General features: G+C 41.0%; 1 protein-coding gene across 1 annotated transcript in view; it reads left to right on the top strand.

Annotated features, from left to right (window-relative positions):
• Positions 1-20,348, top strand: part of sema3c (sema domain, immunoglobulin domain (Ig), short basic domain, secreted, (semaphorin) 3C) — a 60,687-nt gene that overhangs the window by 18,182 nt on the left and 22,157 nt on the right. Inside the window, exons 3-6 of the mRNA XM_061715312.1 lie at positions 9,130-9,290; positions 10,467-10,529; positions 15,467-15,586; positions 19,711-19,801. Of these exons, the coding sequence (XP_061571296.1) occupies positions 9,130-9,290; positions 10,467-10,529; positions 15,467-15,586; positions 19,711-19,801 (435 nt within the window). The remainder of the gene's footprint in view (positions 1-9,129; positions 9,291-10,466; positions 10,530-15,466; positions 15,587-19,710; positions 19,802-20,348) is intronic.

The raw sequence follows: 20,348 nt of genomic DNA, 5'->3' as shown, positions 1-20,348 counted from the left end.
TCTGTTTATATGATCTCTCTCAGCAGAGAACACAATGTGTTGTTTAATATTGAATGAGTTTCTTGAGCCAACAAAAGGCTTTTGTGCTTCTTTCCCTCGGTCACTTAACACACCTCACATCAAAGATATAAACTCTCCCTTCCCAAGCCGGGACCTCACCCCTTTCCGCTACCTCCACTGTCCGTTGCATTGATCTGGGGGGATTGTTTCACTAGTGGATGGCCGTCGGTCAGCGGGCCATTATGGGTCAAAGCTCAAAGTCAAAGGCAAGGCACAGGAGACTGCTGTGAGGTCCACGGGGAGGTGCAAGGTCCACCTGCCCACATCCATAATAGAAAACCCACCAGCTGTCATACTCAAACACTCCTTCTTCTTCTTCATCTTCTTTTTTTCTGCCTCTTTCCACTTCAGACCAAATATAACAAAAGCTTTTCATCGGTCTCATTACTGCAGCCTTCTTTCTTGTTTTACAAGTGATGTCCCGCCTTTAAAAGAAATGCATCCTTTTAAAATCTCAGACCTCCTTCCAAACCACACAAGGGCAAGGTCGGGACCATGTTGTCATTATCCTACCCTTCATTGTAGGCAGAAATAAAACTGTGCACTTTGAAACCACAACAAGATTTCCAACAATGCCCCCTGTAATGAAGCGCTCGCTCAGTTTTGACATTCCTTCTTGTGACGGGGTGTGTGATCTCCACAACGAGGAATGCACATAAACACATGACTAACGAGTTACATCTGGTCCGAGGATATATTTTTTTCTTCATGTTGTTGATAGAAACAAAATAGCCATGCTCCAATTTCTTGTTTTGCGTTGTTAAAATGTCTGACATCATATTCCAGAAAGCTTGAGAAGGTTGCAAATTTGTGCTGTCAAATAAAATTGATGAAGATGAAGTCAGATATTTAATTTGGACTCAGCAACTGGCCAAATTAGTCCGCCGCATGTGGAGGTTATGAGATTCTGTGCAGACTGGATGCACTAAAAGACTCTGAAAACACCAGGACAGCCCCCCCCTCCCTCTTCCTCCGCCCTGTTAGCGGAGCAGGTGCACCATCTGGCAAGCTGGACTGCAGCGCTGCAGCAGTGCAGGCCTGACTCGCATGTTTGTATGAGACAGAAAGCAGAGCGCTGAGCAGATACTGGATCCAGAGGTATGTGGACTCCGGAGGGTTTCAGTTCGTGTCTCCGTGAATAAGCTGGATCCATGCAACGCACCCCTGCGGAGACTCTTCTCCGCACTGGGCTTAACTGACCCCCAATTCCAAAAGGGAGCATGAAAGTCTTCTTTTTACCCCCACCGGGAAAACACTACAAAGTTCATGATAATATTAAGCAGTTATTTCACACCCACCACGCCCCTAAAAATGATTGCTTCCCCTCTCAAATGTTCTGGAAACAGGAGCTCTTTCTCTCTTATTTAAATATTTGAAATAGATTTTTTTTGCTTCTTTTAAGCAATGTTCTTTTTAACAGGTGTTTTCAAGTTTTTGTCTGTCCACAAATGCAGCTTTCGCTTGTAAAAAATATATTTTTTGATATCTGAGTGACCTTATTAAATGATTCTGTGTCACACTACAGTCATGCACGCATGATCATATCCGGTGCTACCGTTATATCATGCACATATATCCATATCTCACACATACCCACCTTTATGTACACATGCTGTACAAAATAACACGATGTAGCAAGATTGGTTGCTAACGTGTAGGTCTAATCATAGAATTGTGAGCGGACCCCAGGGGCCACCCCAAATAATTACTAATAATCACTAAATAAACTGAAATTCTGGTAAATGATGCACCGGTCTGTATGAATCTGCGCTCGGTCTGACACACCAAATTGTTTTTGTTGTATTTTTTTAATATTATATTATGTCTTTATGTTTTGATGCACTTTTAAATTTTTGCGGGAACTTTTGGAGCCCTGTTGGAACCCGGGATCAAGCATATGGGTGACCGAGCGATGCTCAGCCAATCACAGCAGAGCACGTCGCAACAGTCTGTTAGTACATTTCACAGTACAATAAACCATGTATTTAGAATAAGGGGGGTTGTACTTTCTTGGATTCAAATTCATAATTTAGATGTCAACTTCAGCGAAAATGCTGAGCACTAATTAGTTAAAGTGATGACAGTTATCCGTTAACACCCTAGATTACTTTCACTCAAAAAGCCATACACCTATGAATGCAGGTAAATAAAAATACCCTCTACAGCTGTCGTGGATGTAAAATCTAGCCATGGGGACCAACATCCTTTTTTGTACCAGGCTGTAAACACAATTATTTCTGTTACCAAGTTGGACATTTTAGCATGTGAGACTTGCTGTTGTGGGCAGGTCCTAGTGGTCAGTCGAGGAACTGCACTTCCTATTGTAGGCTACTGTGGGATCAAGTCAGTTCAACTAGCTGGATGTAGTCACTTGGTGTCCGTCTTCATACTGTAACCACAGGCTCACACCACATTGTCGTGTTAAAACTCAACGGGTCGTGTTTCTAACATATCTTGGTCAAATTTTTGCTAGACAGCTGCTACATAGCTGCGACCTTGAAGGAGCATGAGGCTCCTTTTAAGAAATGAGACTCTCTAGCGCCACCCTTCACCACGACGGCCGCCGGGGGTACTGCAGCCAACAGTGAAGCCGGCACGGGAGAACGGGGAGAACGCACATGCAGCGTCATGAGACGTCACATCCGCAGGGCAGCGCGGGAAAAGCGGCCCCAGCCTTGCAGCACATTTTGCAGCACACAGCCTGTTCAAGGCAACGGACAGATATACTAGAGGGCTCACTCTTTTTGGTTTGGAACGCTTCAACTGACATTATTACTAGAAAAATTAAAACGTATACAATTTTTTTTCATATATCCAGCCTCAAGCTCCTTTTAAGAATGAAACCTGAAAAATTGGAAATTTTCCAACTTTTGACGGAAGTAATTCTGCTAATTTGATGCACAGTTAAGATCGGCACCCTTTTCACATCAACGGACGAAGACACAGGACAATTCCAACATGTTCGTCTGACTCAAATGTAATAACAGTAAAATAAAATAAAAAAAGATTTTGGCAAGAACACTTCAACTTCAAGAGCAGTGTTACCTGAGAGGACAATATCCTCCACTAGGCCAGAGAAGAACAATAATTCAGGCTGGGAAATAAACTATAGCACAAGTAAGGGTGTTTTTTTTAGGATCCATCTGCTGCATTTATAAGTAAAAGCATAATTTCCTGACTTCTGATTTAATATTAGAGCACATGAATCACAGACTAATGAGGTCAACAGCTGCTTAGTACAGTGTACTGTCTTGACGATCATGAAAAATGCGTATGTCAATAAGAGGAGACAGAAAAGGAGCAAGAGTTCACCAAAATGTAATAAAACACATAACTAATAATTTCATAGCTGCAGCCAGAGTCAGGAGTGATGACAGTTACTGGACAGAGCTGGTGCTGAAAGCCTGGGATCAATACTTCAAAATCCAACACAATGTAGACAAAACAACCGTACCTGGATGAGTAATATACCATTTGTGGAAATACAACCTAAACAACATTACCAATCAAAAGTACCAGAGTTAAATCCATTTTTCCAAGATTTAAAATAAACTACAATGATATAGATGAGCAACACAAGACTTCATTGAGTTTACGGATCATGAATTACTTTATCCGCCTCTGAGGTAGCGTAAATCTGAACCGTGCCCGTCTATGCCGTTAGAAATTCCTACAATTTAAGCCATTCCCATGGCTAAAAGAAATGACTATTCCTGTTGACCTGCAGCCATATACATTTTAAGATTAATGTGCCAGAGTTTGTGTGAACTGCTACTCATGTTTATGTGAGCTATATATCCATATATTCACTCACCTGGTGGTTATGCACCTTGAAAGAAGTTGCATTAACATCAGAAATGTGCGAGTCTGAATGACAGATGCTAGTCCAGACCCTTCCCTGCACAGAACAACTCCCTCACATGTAACGTATGGCCTGATTTAATGTGTTGTTTTTGTTTTTTATTGCATTCTCTATATTTGGCATGAATGTAACTGCATACATCCAGAAGGTGAAGAGAAAAAAAAGGATATTTTTTAAACAATAAAATGTTCACCAGACTAGAAAATGTTTTATTGGTGGCGCCTTTATCCATTTTCTTTTTAATCCCATTCCTTTGAAATGCTCTTCATTATGACATTTCCCACATAATTTCCCTTTCGCCATGAAATCGCTAGCCTGTTTCTTGCCTGAGTATCTTGCAATGTGCAACAGTGAAATTAAAACCTCTGCCTCAATCCTCTATTGTAAACAGCTGCTCATTTAATGACGGCTGCTTTTATTCTCAAGGGAAAGAAAAAAAGCTAGAAGAATGTGTTTACATTAAAATTGCTATAATGAGTACCAGTTTTGTCGTACTGGGTTTTGCCAAATCTTATACGAGACCATGACCTGTTTTTTTTTTGTAATTACTTAATTCCTAAATAGTCATCCTTTATGGTTTGTGCATGTCCCAAGTCCTTTCAGATTAAAATCAGCCCAGTACAGATCCATGATGTATCTCTCACGATCATTTTAATTAATATGTTTATTTTATTGTTTTCCGTTAAAATGATTCTTCGTTTTATTTCCTGCAGTTTTGAAGCATTGGAACTTGCTATTTTGCAGGATATCTTCAATGTTAATGTTGTTTTTGTGCATGTTCACCATTAGACACTGGCCAACGCGGTTGCATTGGATAAAACGGCGCTCAAAATACCCTCCTGTCGCTTCAAGATGTAGAGCAATTTACCTAAACACAGTCAAACCAGAGAGCGAAGAGTCGTGGGAACCTCGGCCTGCGCCTGAAGTGGTTAACTTGTCTTTATTTAAAGTTAAACACTCCAAGCCTTACGCGGTGAACGCTCCAAACCAGCAGCCTGTGATGAGAGTGAGGGGTGCCATGGAAAAGCCACTTTCCTTCGAGATGAAAGGCTGCAGCCTCAAAAGCATACGCCACACCATAATGAAAATGTGACTTTAGCCCAAGGGATTGAGGCACAGCGCGGGCAACCTGTTTGTTGATTAGAAGAGGGAATACAAAGAGAGCTCAGAGAGGGTCAATACAGGGAAGGAAATGGAGGGTGTAGATGTACGTTGCCACCCCCAACCCCTGCTTTCAGCGCAGATTGAAAAAGTGATAAATATGCATGAGTCTGGTTTCAACAGTGAAGGCCTTTGAGGGTGAGGTTGAGCATTCTTTATGTCCGGAGCAAATAGGCTGAAAATAACTGTCTGAGAAAGTTAACTTTGTGTGTCACGAAAGAATTCCCAGGATGATTAATTTACTATCTACTAAACTCTTGCTTGCTCATCGACGGTTAAAACCATTTTGTTTGCACAAAGACCAGCTTCGAGCAAGGAGACAGTTATTTACAACAATGACAAAGACACGAGAGTTTGGTTGTTAAAGCTCGTCAAGACTCTGACCTCTTCGGAGCATCTCTGAAGCGAGTGACGTCAAGTGTTTCCAAACTGAGCTGTCGCTTCTGTGCGTCACGGTGGCAGCTTCGATCAAAAGTTGGATATTTTTCAGCCAATCAAATTACAGCTACTGATGTTTACGGCTGGTTCAAAACATGCAGCCTATTTGTGTAGAAAACAGGAAGAAAAGTGGTTGTTATGGCAAAGGCACGGCAGGAACTGTCAGAATCCCATTTAATTAGCATTTGTTAGACCCTCCAGAAAAACGCGGGCAAAAATCCTTGATTCTGCGGGCTAAAATCCTTGATTCTGCGGGCTAAAATCCTTGATTCTGCGGGCTAAAATCCTTGATTCTGCGGGCTAAAATCCTTGATTCTGCGGGCTAAAATCCTTGATTCTGCGGGCTAAAATCCTTGATTCTGCGGGCTAAAATCCTTGATTTTGCGGGCTAAAATAATTGATTATGCGATTAAATGTGCAGGTTTTTTATGTGCTTTTATGCGGTGAAATTGCGGAATATGTGGGAAGTTGCGGATTCGGCGCTGAGCTCTTCCCTCTTAAATTCAGCAGGCTGTCTCGTCTGATCTGAGGTCGTAGGAGAAAAAAAAAGGAGAGCGCAGGTGGAGAGGAGAGAGGCGGTGGCAGCCCGGGGGCCGGCCGTCTCTCTCCCTCCAGCCCGCAGTGGTACGCGGTCAGCGCGGATCCTGTGTCCACCGGCACCTGAGTCCACCACTGGCGGAGACGGCACTCTCTTTTTCCTCTCACCCCCGCGGGTGAGAGCTGCTGTTTGGGGGGTGGCGGTTTTCTGCGAGGGGTGCGGAGGTCCCCGGGCGGGTCCCGCACGTCCCCACACTCCCCCCTTTTTCCAAACTTTATGCAAAAATGTGCGGCGATGATGCGGTGAAATCAAGCGAGCCCCGCATAATTCGCATATTCAGCGCGGACATATGCAATATTAACCCCAGTAAAAGTGATTTTTCTGCACCAGACATTGAAATCCATGGAAGGTCTGTAAATCCACGGACAGCCGTGAAATCCGCTTAAATTTCCGCGATCACGGAATTGCGGATTCCTGGAGGGTATAATTTGTATTTATTTGGATTCAGTTTTCGAGTAAAAAGTCTTCCTTTAAATACAGTACAGCAGTTGTGTTATAAACATAACTTGTTCCAGAGGTGTGATTATGTCTGCCATCCTTACTTTTTAGACTTCATTTGGTCATTTTAGTTTTCACGTGCCATTCGGTTAGATTTAAGGCGCTCAGACCAGCTGGTTAAGTTTAGGCAATCACAACAACGTGGCTAAGACAAGGAAAACATGAAGACTGATCCCATCACAACAATTAGCAGTCACAATCTTAGTCACAATCCAGGGACTAGCTGGTCATACTTGATCAAGGAAGCACAGAAGAAGGACGTTCCTTGACTGACCACTTCAAATAAAGCGTCTTTACAGCCTTGTCTTCAGCTGGGTCTCCATCGCGTGGTTTCACATCCATGGACACCCGTGGCCAGGGGCCGATTCAGCAGCTGCGACCTGGTCATAGCTTTGCCTGCCTTTGACTCCAGACTCTGGACCCTTCAACGCCAATCACTGCTGCGTTTGAGGACCTTTTCGTGCCTGAGGACATCGCTGGGCCAAGCCTGGGCCACAGGTGGATGAAAAGTTCAGCCAGAGCACTGTTCACTTTGGTTCTGGCAGCCCTTGTTTCCAGGGTCATCTCAGTAGTTACCTTCTCTACGTCAGAAATTAGGACAGATTCAGTCAGAAAGAATATCAGATAAAAGAACTAAGATTTAAAAAAAAGGGTAACTCTCTTTATACAGTACAGTCCATTAGGCCTGTGTTGAAAAAATCGATTTCCCAATTTTAAATCAATTCTCATATTAATTCTTAAAAATCGATTCATATGTCTAAAGATCGATTTTCTTTTATTTTTTTTAATTTTATTTATTTATGTATTTTTTTTTTTCATTATTACATTACAACTTTTGGTTTATCCCCAAAAAAGGAATGTTTTGTTTTGTTAGAGAATAACTGTCATGTTTTTGCCTTTAAATATGTTTAAAGGTATGAAAACATTAAAGTGTTAGGTTATAATTGCATAAATTGTCTATATTTCATTACTTTATATACTGTCTTGGGGTTACATTTGCAAAAAATGCTAAAACCAAATGGTCAAAAATAAAAAACCAAAATGGACCGAAAATGGAACAAATAAAAACGGAATGTGGGAAAAGATAAAACCGATTTCATCCGTCTCTGTTTGCTGCCATGGATCTGTTTGGTAATTCTGACCCACATGATGTTTCTGAAAGCAGTTCTATCAGCATTCTGGGAGCTGATTGGTCCTTACAGCATTATTAGCTGCCAATACTTGCTGTTGAATCTCAATATAATACTAGTAGTAATATTTTGCATAACTACAGTCATATAATTCATGCAACAGCTCAAAAAACAGTTTTAATAACACTAACCCAAATCAATATCGGAATCGAATTGAATCGGATTGAACCAAATCTTGATAATCGATTCTGAATCTTAAGAATCGGAATCGAATCGATTCTTGACATTTGAATCGATCCCCAGACCTACAGTCCATACTCTCAACGTTCTCAATGCTTTGAGTTGTTTTGTAGGAACATGGCCGGCCCGTCTAAATCGTTTTAACCTCATTGTGATCCTTCTTTTGATGGATGCCTGCTCTTTAGTGGAAAGACTGTGGTGGATCAGAGCCGTCTCAACCACAGATACGGTGCTGTGTTCATGGTACTTCGCAATTCACTCACTCAATGATCGACGGCAAGGTGAAAACCTTAACCCTAACCCTAACCACTCAAACTGCAAAACCTCCACTGAAATGCATTACTGTCAGAGTGTTGAATGCTTGATCAATGCATCGTCGGCACAAACGTTGAACTTGTTGCTCCTTTATCATAACTCACATTGCGTCCCGGCTGGAGAGCATTAAATCAGTGGCGTACCCCTTTAAGAAAGTTGAACTTTTCACCCTTTTAAATCAAATCGACTAGTATGTTCTATCACAATATTTTAGGTAATGATACGCCACTTTTAATATAAAATTTTAAACATCTAAATCCTAAGATCCACACTGGGCTGTCAGAGTTATATCACGTTCTGTTGACTCTCGCTACAAAGGTAAGACAGTAGCTTCAGAAGCTTTAGATGCTCTGCTTCATTTCTATGGCTTCAGTCTCGAACTGAGTCTTGAGCTGATCTGCAAACTAAAACGTTATCTTGTCGAGGAATAACCGTAAGTGGTCATGACTACAGGCTGGTCCGTACCAGGAATTCGTTTTCGTTGTTCTTCCAACTCCGCAGCAGAGATCAAGTGCTTGGACTTGACTGAACAAAAAGGTTTGTTTTTGTATTTCTTCCAACCTTGTGAACTATTGTGTAGTGTGGGTGCTGTAGCTGCAAATCGCCTCCCGGCCTGTGTAAATACGCCGTGGCAGCTGTGCTCCTCCTGGATGAGAACTGAGGCATGTTTGAAGAGCAGCTGCGGGTTTGCTTTTTGGATCTCACACTTGTTTCTGTTAAAGATTTAACCCGCTAGAATTAGGAGAGACTTTTCTCATCGCGGCGCGGTCACAGGGCTTGTTTCGCAAGTTTTTTCCTCAGCTTTTTCTTCTGTGTGTGCTTCTCAGACCTGCAGGCCTCCGAGTCCTTTGAACACTACAGCATATCTGACAAGGCCATGGACTACAGGATTCTGCACATGGACGAGGACCAGGACAGGATGTATGTGGGCTGCAAGGACCACATTCTGTCCATGGACTTCAATAACATCACTTATGGCACACTTAAGGTCAGCAGATGGTTATTATTATTCTTGTTAGGGCTGGGCGATATGGACCAAAAGTCATATCTCGATATTTTCTAGCTGAATGGCGATACTCGATATATATCTCGATATTTTTTCTGTGCCTTAATTGGGGTTTCCCCCAAAGCATTATAGCATAGCATCTCTGTTAGCTTCATTTTTTTCTGAGGCAAACCCTTAAAAAAAAAGTCAGTTTTAATACAAAGCCACGTGCCAAATGTCACACAGGTTCCTTTATTAACAGAGGTCTGCACAATATCAAAATGTATAAAACAAATGAAATAAAAATAAACTGCCTGCATATATAGAATAAAAATGCTTCTTGAATAAAATAAAACAAATATCCCTTTCCTGCATAACAATTAAATTAAAATACACTGTGCAATTAATACAATGTAGACAGTAACAGGCAGACTTTTCCACTGAGGTTGACAGTTGTGCAAATAATAAAACATTTGTGCAAATCTCAAATAAAACATTCAAATCAATTTGTCACAAAATAAGCTATATCAAAATCATAAAAAAAAAATGTAAATTTTTTTTTTTTTTTTAAATCGATATAAACGATATTGTCTCGTACCATATCGTGTTTGAAAATATATCGATATATATTAAAATCTCGATATATCGCCCAGCCCTAATTCTTGTACATGATGATAGAGGGAAATAAGAACTGAAGCGTATTTATCATAAAATGTATTGCAGTCTAACAAATGATATATGTAAATTACCTTAAATTTGCCATGATTGGTACAGATTTAGGATTATTCATAAAAGCTGTAAAGCTGCTCGAGCTCTCTTACAACTGATTCCAAATGCAGAGAAGAAATTATCTTCGGCTAAATTGACAGACGCGAAGTGCACAAACAGATGGGGAAGCATTTAGAGCCCCCCAGAGAGTGCTGCACAGCCTCCATTTATTTAGCTGTAAATTGCATGATGTATTTACCGAGCTTGACCTTTAAACCCCTCTGCGGGGTTTGAAAACAGTGACGACGGCTCGCTGTAATCACCGAAACAGGAACAAAGCTGCAGCGTTTGTAATCATTTTCCCCGCGATTCATTTGCGTAAACAGGATTTTAGAACCGAATGAGTCTATTTATGTTCTTTGTCACCGTATCTTTTCTCTCTTTTGCTATTTTTGTTGTTTTTACCTCCAGTTGCTTTGGCCTGCTTCTACAAGCAAGATAGAAGAATGTCAGATGGCAGGCAAGGACCCAACAGTAAGGACACCAAACCTCTAAAAACACTTATCTCAGACTTAGACTTGTTTTTTCCTGAATGAATACAATACTGTACAAAATTCTTGCTGTTTTGTTCACGTACTTTCACACATTTGCAGCTATTTTGCATCTTAGCTTCACACCCTCATACAGCACATCTAAAGCAGTTTTTTAAGCATCTTCTGATGAATTTCCAACGGGGGCACAAAAACTGACGTCACTCGGGAATGAAACACAACACTCAAGTTATGATAAACGAAACCTTGAGAGATTACTGACATTTTCAACAGTGATGAGTCAAGGAATCCAGCTGGACACGCTGGAGCCAGAATCCGGTCTGTCGTCCGGAGGAACCGCAGCAGCAAACATGCTGCTGTCTCCATTTCCTGTCTACTGAAAAAGCTGGAGGTGTTTGTTCGTTGCATCTTCATGGCCAAATGCAGAATTCCTCTAGGATATTATGATAATAACAAAAGTAGAAGCGGATGCTTTTGCTTTCAAAAATTAAACGATACAAGTATACCGCGTGAGACGAGGAGGGCTAATATTACCACGACAGTCCTAACAGATGACCTAATCAAATGAGCATAATTAGATTCACCAACGAGGAGACTAAAATCATTGATTCATCATAAGCACGTAGACGTTGCTGTGAAATGAGCTTAAAGTAAAGAAAACATGACCTAGATAGGATGAACGGTTCAGCACATCAGGGAATACACCACGATGATGCAGTTACATCCATCCGGTTATCACCTTATATCACTTATTACTTTATCACTTTACTTTATCTACGTTGTTTTTCCATCAAATTTAACAACTTTAATCTGAGGATTTCTTTCTTCTTTCTTTTTTTTTTTTTTTTTACCTTGTCTGCACACATATTAATGATTGATACCATGAAGGTAGAAACCAAAGGTATATATATGTGCATTATTACTATATTTAATATATATACATATATATATATACGCATACATATGCATACCGGTACACATACATAAATATATACATACAAACCCTGATCTGAGGATTTCAATCGTCTTTGCTATCTGCCTTGAGGAAGGCCTACATGGCCGAAACACGTTGGCATTTTAACTTTTTCTAGGCATTTTAACTTTTTCTAAGCCATGATTTAATAAAGGCCTTTTAATTTTTCTAACTTCTTGAGTGTCTCGGTTTTTCCAAATTGTTTTTGAATCTTTTGGATCCCCATGCCAAAGAGCACCTGAAGTATACTTTTCTTACACCCAGCAGCACTCCATGCGTTTGTAGTTGCCTTGAGGATTTCAATGTTTTCTGTTTGGCGAGCTTAAACTTTAGCATTTATGTTCTGTGTGTCATATTTAGTTTTAAGTGAATCTTTAAACAGACTTTGGATGCCTCCGAAAAATAAATTATCTAAAAATATTAAAGCGACTTAAACAAAATGTTCAAGAAAAATTTGAATATTGTATATTTCTTCTCGGATTGAGTTGATAAACCAGGTTTCCCACAGACCGGTGGTAAATATATTTTCTTTTTATGCGGGGACATCAGTCCAGTACAGCTTTTTGGACCCAGAAAAGAGAACCTGATGACCCGAGTTCACGAGACTGACTAGAAAGTCCTGGTGCTGTTCAGATGTGTGTCTGCAGCACAAGTCGGGGTCAGCGACCGGCACAGTTGGTCATTCCCGGGCCGAGCCACTGGATTAATTAGAGCCGTGTATCTCTGCTGAATAAAAATAAACCCGAGTCAGAGCTTCGTGCTGAAGAGGAGATTTAATGAGCCGGTCTGATTCTGAGACGCATCCTTGTTCACTGTAACCAAGATTTAATGAAGGCGTCCAGGAAGATGCCGCTACATCTGCTTTCCTTGTAAGTGGGTTGTTCTGAGGCGAGTATTTCCAGGCCCCCTGCAGATACCGGAGTGCAGAGGACCGCGGGGGGCGGGGCTCCCTCTGACACCGGTGCTGCTTCAGCGCTCCATCCTCTGACACCAGCAGGGTTAACGGAACCAGGATGTTTTTAAAACAAGCCGCTGCAGAAATAGAAGAGAAAGTGGAAACACTTTCTCTTCTATTTCTGCAACGGCTTCTGCAACGAGTCTGAGCAATCACACAGCTGCTGCAGGAGACTTGGGTGGGTGAGCGGCGCTGTGACGACCCGTGGAACGCCTCCGTCCCTCCTCTGTCATCTACAACTCCCTTTCACTTTCCATCTGACTGTTTCTCCTCCTTTCTCTGGTCGTGGTTTCCAACACGCCACCAGCTTCCTCACTGGACTTTTGTCTCATCCCTCCACATCTGTGCACGTTTAGCTCCCTCTCTCCAGCTCTCAAGCCCCTGAGAGCGACCACACCAGAGAACACCGTTCAAAAGACTCGGCGTGAGGTCCACTTTGCACCTGGGGTCATGTAACAGGGGAAGGTCACGCCGCATGTGCGTAGCTCTGTACGGCTCATGTCAGATATGGGTCCGGGCCTCTTGTGGGCGTGTTGGAAATGAATGATAAGGGAAAGCAGGGCCGACAAAGAGAGATAAAGAATAGACGGATAAATAACCGAGATGGGCGTGAGACATGGAAATATTCAGTTGCGATTGGCTGATGGCTCTCAGTGGAGCCGCAGCAGCTGCCAGTTCCGCTGCCACGGCCAAGTTCCTGACGGCTCCCTGGATGCGTGCCCTCTTCCTCCTCCCCACTTCTCTCTCCTCACTCTTTATTTCTCTTCTTTCGCCGCTCGCTTTCTAAAAAAACTTGAGCTTAATTAGCCAAAAAGTGCAGCACTCCCGCTGCTGCTGGGCGTTTAAAGTGGAAACAAAGTTGTCTGCCTCACCCAGATAAATCACGGATGCTCCTTCTCCGCCGGCCTCAATAGCAGATATGTGATTGCCTCATTGTGAAGTTTTTACAGCCGTCATAACAATCGAGATAAGTTTGAATTAGTGCCTCATATGGAAATAGCATTCAGTAGCGATAAACGAGTTCTGGATTTGGTCTACGCTTCGGCTTTGTACCAGGAAACAGATCTCTCCTTTGGTATGTCTGATGCAGTGGGTCATCGCTGAGGCAGGAAAATAGAAAGTGCTAGGATGACTGAAGATGTTTTAACTTCTGCTGTTCTTTTTAATTAATCCAGAAGTTATGTTCAAATATGGGCAGAAATATGTGCCACTAGAAACTGAATTTGAATAATTTATATTTGAATTTAAGTTGCTCAACTTGAATAACTGCATTAAAAAACTGAATCTGAATCACATAATTTGAATTTGTTTTGTTTAATTTGAATCATTGCATTGAAAAACTGAATCTACATTCAGTTCTCACAATTCAAATTCAGTTCTTGCAATTTAATTTCAATTTTACTGTGCCAGACATCCGGGTCTTCCGCAGGAACAGCAATCGAGTGCAGATACAAAGAACTACTTTTCACGTAGCCTACTATAACCTCTATTTTCTTTCAACAGTATAAACGACCAATGGGAGCTAGATATTTCAAAACCTATTGTGTTTTCTCCATTCAGTGTAAAAAGTAGATTTATATCTTGCCGTTTTGTAGAAAAATTTCTGCTGAGGAGTGTGTGAAGATTTGCGGCAACGGGTGAAGCCTGAATTATTAGGCTTCACCCGTTGCAATTGAATTGCAAGAACTGAATTTGAATTGTGAGAACTGAATGTAGATTCAGTTTTTCAATGCAATGATTCAAATTAAACAATACAAATTCAAATTATGTGATTCAGATTCAGTTTTTTTAATGCAATTATTCAAGTAAAGCAATTTAAATTCAAATATTTATTATTCAAATTCAGTTTCTAGTGGCACATATTTCTGCCCATATTCAAAGCACCACTTGGCCATTGGAGCAAGATTTCATGAGGCTTGGAGAGGTGCTGGTCCGGGTTGATTTAGGTCTGCTGGGCATGTCACTGGCATGGACGAGGGTCGCGCCAGGCAGCAGTATTTAGCACCTGCTCAATAGACACCACGGTGGCTACAAGTGGGATTAGCTGACATCAGCTACCACACGGTACTTGTTATACTAGATCGAGTGTCGCCTTCCCCCGAGAGGTCCCATCTCGCCAGGTTTCAGGTTGAGGCTGCGCTGGGAGCCCAGTGACTCAGACCGGTCAGCGTTTCAACCGGCAGCAACGGGGCAATATTTATGCTTCTGGAAGAGGAGGCAGGTCACTGCGGCCAAACCTCGCGGGGGCTCGATGGCGCCGGTGAAGAGAAAACCGTCTGTGAGGGTGCATTCACACCTACGGTGCAGTTGGGTTCACGCACCAAAGCTAAATCCTGGAGGCACTGAAGCGAGAATGGACCTTTATTTATGTGGAAACGAACACAAAGATGCACCACAGAGTTAACATTCATGTATGATCGACCCGCCACTGCGTCTTTGGCAGCTTGAAACATTTTTCTGCGGCTGTACCTTTGTTGGATTTGCAAATTAAAGGTCATTTATCCAAAGTTACACATACAAGCAACTTACAGAATCACAAGCAATGCCATTTCCAACAATCTACATAGTGACTTATTTTGGTCGGTTTCAAAGGTATAAAAGCATGATACAAGTTATAATGTATCACATAACGTAGAAGTTTTAGATTATGCCTACTTTTCTTTGAAGAAACACTGAAAATACTTGTTTTTTGTTGATCTGATTGGTTGAAGTTAGTCAGATTATAGACTGATCCAATCCTCTGATGAGTCATTTGTTTAAAAAGTCCACAGACGAGCAATGAGCTAAAGCGATCATATTACACCAAGTAGCTGGAACAGCAACATGTGATCAGTCTGAATTCAATAATAACTGCTATTTTTTCATATGAAAAATATCGTTTGTAAGAACGTGGGCGTCGCTTCAAAGATTAATCATCACTATTGACCTTCATGGAAATGTCTTCTAAGATGCTAAACTTGTGCTTCTCGGTTTGTTTGTCTGCTCTTTCCAGCACGGCTGCGGGAACTTCATCCGGGTGGTGCAGCCGTACAATCGGACTCATCTGTTCATGTGTGGCAGCGGAGCGTACAGCCCGGTCTGTGTGTACATCAACAGAGGCCGCAGACCAGAGGTGGGTGGACATGACGGATGGAGCAAACCGTTCAGGGACATCCGCCTGAAACTCAGCCGCTCAGCCACAACTGGGGGGTTATAAATCACTCAGGGTGTCCGTCCAATGACACCACCTTAATAGGATGATGGCAAAATGGAAAAACAGGAAGGTTTACACTATTTAACACCTGTGACTGTTTAAATCATGACTGAAGGGGAAGAAGGATCAGAATGTGATCGTGGCATGTCTTAGTATGAAGCAAACGCAGCCTCAGATTAACAGCTATGATAGAAAGAGAGAGATGTAGATGTTTTTGTATAATATTAAATAAAATAAAGGAAAATAAAACATGTGGACAATCCTAAGTACCCCCATGTAGATACAGCATTAGCAGCAGTAGCTTGCAGTAGTCAATTCTGCGTGATTTCATCAGTCCCACATTGATCTGCAGAAATGTTGTCCCAAATGCCAAAGTGTAAGATTGTAGGTTAAATCCCCAAGTAACCTAGAAACAGTGCAGCCACGTCACACGATGACATGAAGAGGTCTGTGGTTTGTGGGTGTTCTTGAACTTGTTGTCAGTCTTCATAAAGTCAGAATGTAAAAATACACAATTCTGTTGGGACAGAGATATGTGGGTCAATGACGAAGGATTTTCAACAGGTCAATTTTAAAATAATTAAAAAAGTTTTTGTCAAGATGAATTGGCACTAGCCTAAAAAAAGGTCATGTGGTGCAACCATGATTCATATTAAAATAAATACATTTCCTTAAGTTCCTTCAGTATTATACAAAAACGATTGTTTTTTTTAATGGTCGCGCCACATGATATTTCATAAAATGGACATCATCAGTCAAATTTTGTTTGTATATTATGATGGAAATATAAATACAAATGTGTTGCAATCTTACACACTACAAGATACTTCAGAAATCATGCCAGATCGGGCAGAAGATTGATTTAAAAACATTTACAGTGATTTCAAAAAGAGTTTTTAAAACAAGAGTCATGGTCGGACGGTTGCACCACGTGACATTTTGACACTTAAAACAACAACAAAATCCCAAATAACTAGAATTTTTTGTAAAATTCAAGTCAGTCCATATGTGGGACAGGTAGGCCATATATATGGTATTTTTTTATCCATTTAAACCTTTTTTGAATTGAAAAAAAAATCGATTTTTCAGAAAATATAGGCGTCACGTCATTGTGTCATGTTTGCAATACATTTTTTAAGATTACCTTATCAGTTACATTTTAATGAATACTGTGTAGAAGGCTAAATTCTTTTAATAAATTAACTCATCACATCACAGTTATAAAACGTCATAGCATAATTGCCTAAGTTGTATTTGAATGCCTTAGAATTAGGCAATTATGCTATGAGGCTAACGAAAATATCTATTTATATCATGTTAACTTAAATGTACAAGGGTGTGAACATGGGTTCCCCCAGTTATCAGGACTTTGAGACTGGCCCACTCTAAACGTTTGTGTGCTTTTGGATCAGGTTCCTGTTGCAGAATCGAATTTCGACCCAGCTTTAGCTGCCAGACAGATGGCTTCACATTTAGCTTCTTTGCTGGGATGTCCACCTATGGGAAGATTGGCAGCTTACTTGAACCTGTCTTGTTTTCCACTAAATGAAAAAATCTTTCCCACTGAAGAAGATTTGCAGCTCCATTTCCCAGCAACAGTTCCTTCTCTTAGACACTTATGTCTTTCCTTCTTGGCATTGTATGGAGAAATGCCTGAACTCTTTGTAGCACCCTATAATGTAAAGTCTGCAATTTAACCCAATAGTCAATCTGGTGTTTCACATCCAGTGTATATAACATTCTTAGATTCTTAAAACACAAAATGTTGAACTCTGGACTGAAAATAAACATATATATTACATTATCTGTCAAGTATTACATTATCAGTTTTGAAAAAAAAAAGACCCACCTAAAAATGTAATAAATTCCCAATAATGTAATAAGGTATTACATTATCAGTAAAAATGTTATTACAATATCAGTCAGGATATTTTATTACATTATTGGTGAAGTTATTACATTATTGGGTTTTATTACATTTTCGATTGAGTTAAGTGTAAATTTTATTACATTATCAGGAAATTATTACATTATAGGGTGCTACACTCCTGACCAGCAACTTTGAAATATCGCTGCTAATCAATTCATCAAGGGCTGAAGATCAGCTGCAACAATCCGCTTAAATTCTAAAGAAGGCAGTAAACAGGTACTTAGGATTGCCCACATTAGTTTTTTTTTAATCCTTTGATTTTGTTAAAGGAATGATATGATGAAAAAAAACTATGTTGGTCTCTTTCTTCTTTTTTTGTGATATGCCTGATAATAAGACCCACTATAATCAGGTTATTTTATGTTTTTGCACATAATAAAACTCCTTAGGGGTCAAAAGAGCATGGTTCTAACTTTTGCATGCGATTGTATGCTTAAAGTTAAGCATCACCATATGGTTTTATAAAATGAATTAGTGATTTTAAGCCTGATAGCTGCCAAGTCTTTGTGTATTCCTTATGATGCCTCATGAGAGGAGGAGATAAGGGGGAGTAAACAGAGGTCTCTGGTCAGGGACGGAGCGCCGTTTCTGGGCTCTCGTAAACAGCCGTCCGTGTAAGTGTGGGGAATCCCTCCAGGAGGAAAAAGCCTTCACTGACGTGACAACATTCATCCGCAGACTACTGCCGGCTGCTGCCAAACGTTAATAAGCAGAGAAAACCAGGCGCTCTCCCCGCTGCAGTGCCTTTTGTCATTTGGGGTTTTTGTTTGAAAGGCGGGCTGCTCTGTTTGCAGCCTCTGAGCTCAAACATGTCAAAGTCTGAAGAAAGAACATCTGTAAAGTATAAAACGCTGCCATACTGGAACGCTGAGAGTGAGCTGGAAATGGGACCTCTGCTCTCCAAACGTGGCCGGGATTTTTATGCTGTTTCAAAGCTGCAAGTCGTTTTCCATCTGATATAAGGTGTGGGTCTCATTCTTGAATGATAAATATCCAATCTGGTCTTTTTGTCAGTCTACAAATCTTTAAAAGTCCCATGGGATGTGTGATATAAGACAATATTTATATCTGATTTAATTTAAAAGTTAATTTGAAAACGTAAAACCTCACTCTGCCCCAGTGGCAGTCATACGACGGAGTATTAGGGCCAAACTAAGACAAAAAAAATTGGAAATTACGAGAATAAAGTCATAATATTACGAGAATAAAGTCGTAATGTTGCGAGAATAAAGTCGTAATAGAATAAAGTCGTAATATTATGAGAATAAAGTCGTAATATTTAACACAGGGAGAAGAAGCTCTTCCTGTTAGAGTTCTCATAAATTATATTCTCATAATATTACGACTTTATTCTCGCAACATTACGACTTTATTCTCGTAATTTTACGACTTTATTCTCGTAATATTATGACTTTATTCTCGTAATTTTACGACTTTATTCTCATTACATTATGACTTTATTCTCGTAATTTCCTTTTTTGTTTGGCCCTAATACTCCGTTGTACAGTCATATATCTGAGGGAAATAATCAATTCCGAGCAGTGGAGGTATTTTCAATGAATGTCAGAACCTTCCAGATGGGTTCTGTCCACCTCCAGCACCTTTCTGTAAACATTCATTTTCCAGGAATAATGCTGCTTGGCTGCTGTAACCAGCATCTCCATTCAAGGAAGCTGCGGCGCCGCAGTGCGCCGGATCTAAATGGATGAGACGGGAAGAGCGATAATTTAACCGGGTTACTCTCCGACTGTCAAGTCCACCACATGGAGGGTGTTGAAACTTGGCAGCGGAGCCTCTCGAAAAATGGAGAGATGGCCACTATGAGACATCAGCAGAGACATTCCTCCTCTCCTGCAAACTGGAATGTGCTTTTACCGGCCCATCTGGGCCTTTTAACCGAGACGGCAGAACATCTGCTGCCGCGCATCCTAAAAAGTAAAGGGAAGCAGAACTTCACCCGGGCTGCTTTGAGGGACATTTGCTTTGCTCATAAAGCCAGTTTTACCGCAGTAGAGCCGACTCCGTGGAGCCACATGCCGTAGAAAAGGTTCTTGAAAAATATCTGACTTTGTCTTTTTCTTTGAATATCTGACTTTCTCTTTTTCTTTGACAGGAACAAGTATTTCACGTTGACTCGAGGAGTGAATCCGGGAAAGGAAGATGCTCCTTCAATCCTCAAGTGAACACAGTCTCCGTCATGATCAGTAGGTGACTCTGTTTGTTTTATTATTAAAAACGTAATCATTTGCAGTATTGCAGCAAAGCATGCTGGGTATGCTTCGTTGAGGTGAAACAGGTTGGAAGGATCAGATGATGAAGTTTGTAGCAGGTCATGCTGTTTTTCAACATTAAATGGTTAAATAGCCTTTAGGTAGCCACTAAATGTTTAATTGTGCATAACTCATGCTATCAAGTTTACTGTTAGTTAAATATTAGCATTTTAGAAGCTTTTTTGTTTTTTAAATGACAACGTTTTATTTGTCCTAAAGATCAGTGTTGGCTCAGTGTTGATGTTCACTCTTGAAAACAGCATATCTGCACAATCTGTACAGTACAGAAGGTCGCCGGATCGATCCCCAGTGCCGTAGCGTCCTTGGCCAAGGCACCGTACTCTATCGTAAGAACACCAGGTCAAAAACGGTGTTGGCAGCGATCCTCAGCTCTCTGCAGCTCTGCCCAAAGCCTGACAGTCCATCGACTGTGGACGTTCAGTTGAGGTTAATTCTCTGAGTCTGTGCCAAGTCCTCTGTT

The sequence above is a fragment of the Cololabis saira genome, chromosome 23 (assembly GCF_033807715.1).
Source record: "Cololabis saira isolate AMF1-May2022 chromosome 23, fColSai1.1, whole genome shotgun sequence".
In the NCBI taxonomy this organism is placed as follows: domain Eukaryota; kingdom Metazoa; phylum Chordata; class Actinopteri; order Beloniformes; family Belonidae; genus Cololabis; species Cololabis saira.
Note: the sequence above shows the minus strand (reverse complement) of the source record. Positions and strands in the feature narration are given on the sequence as shown.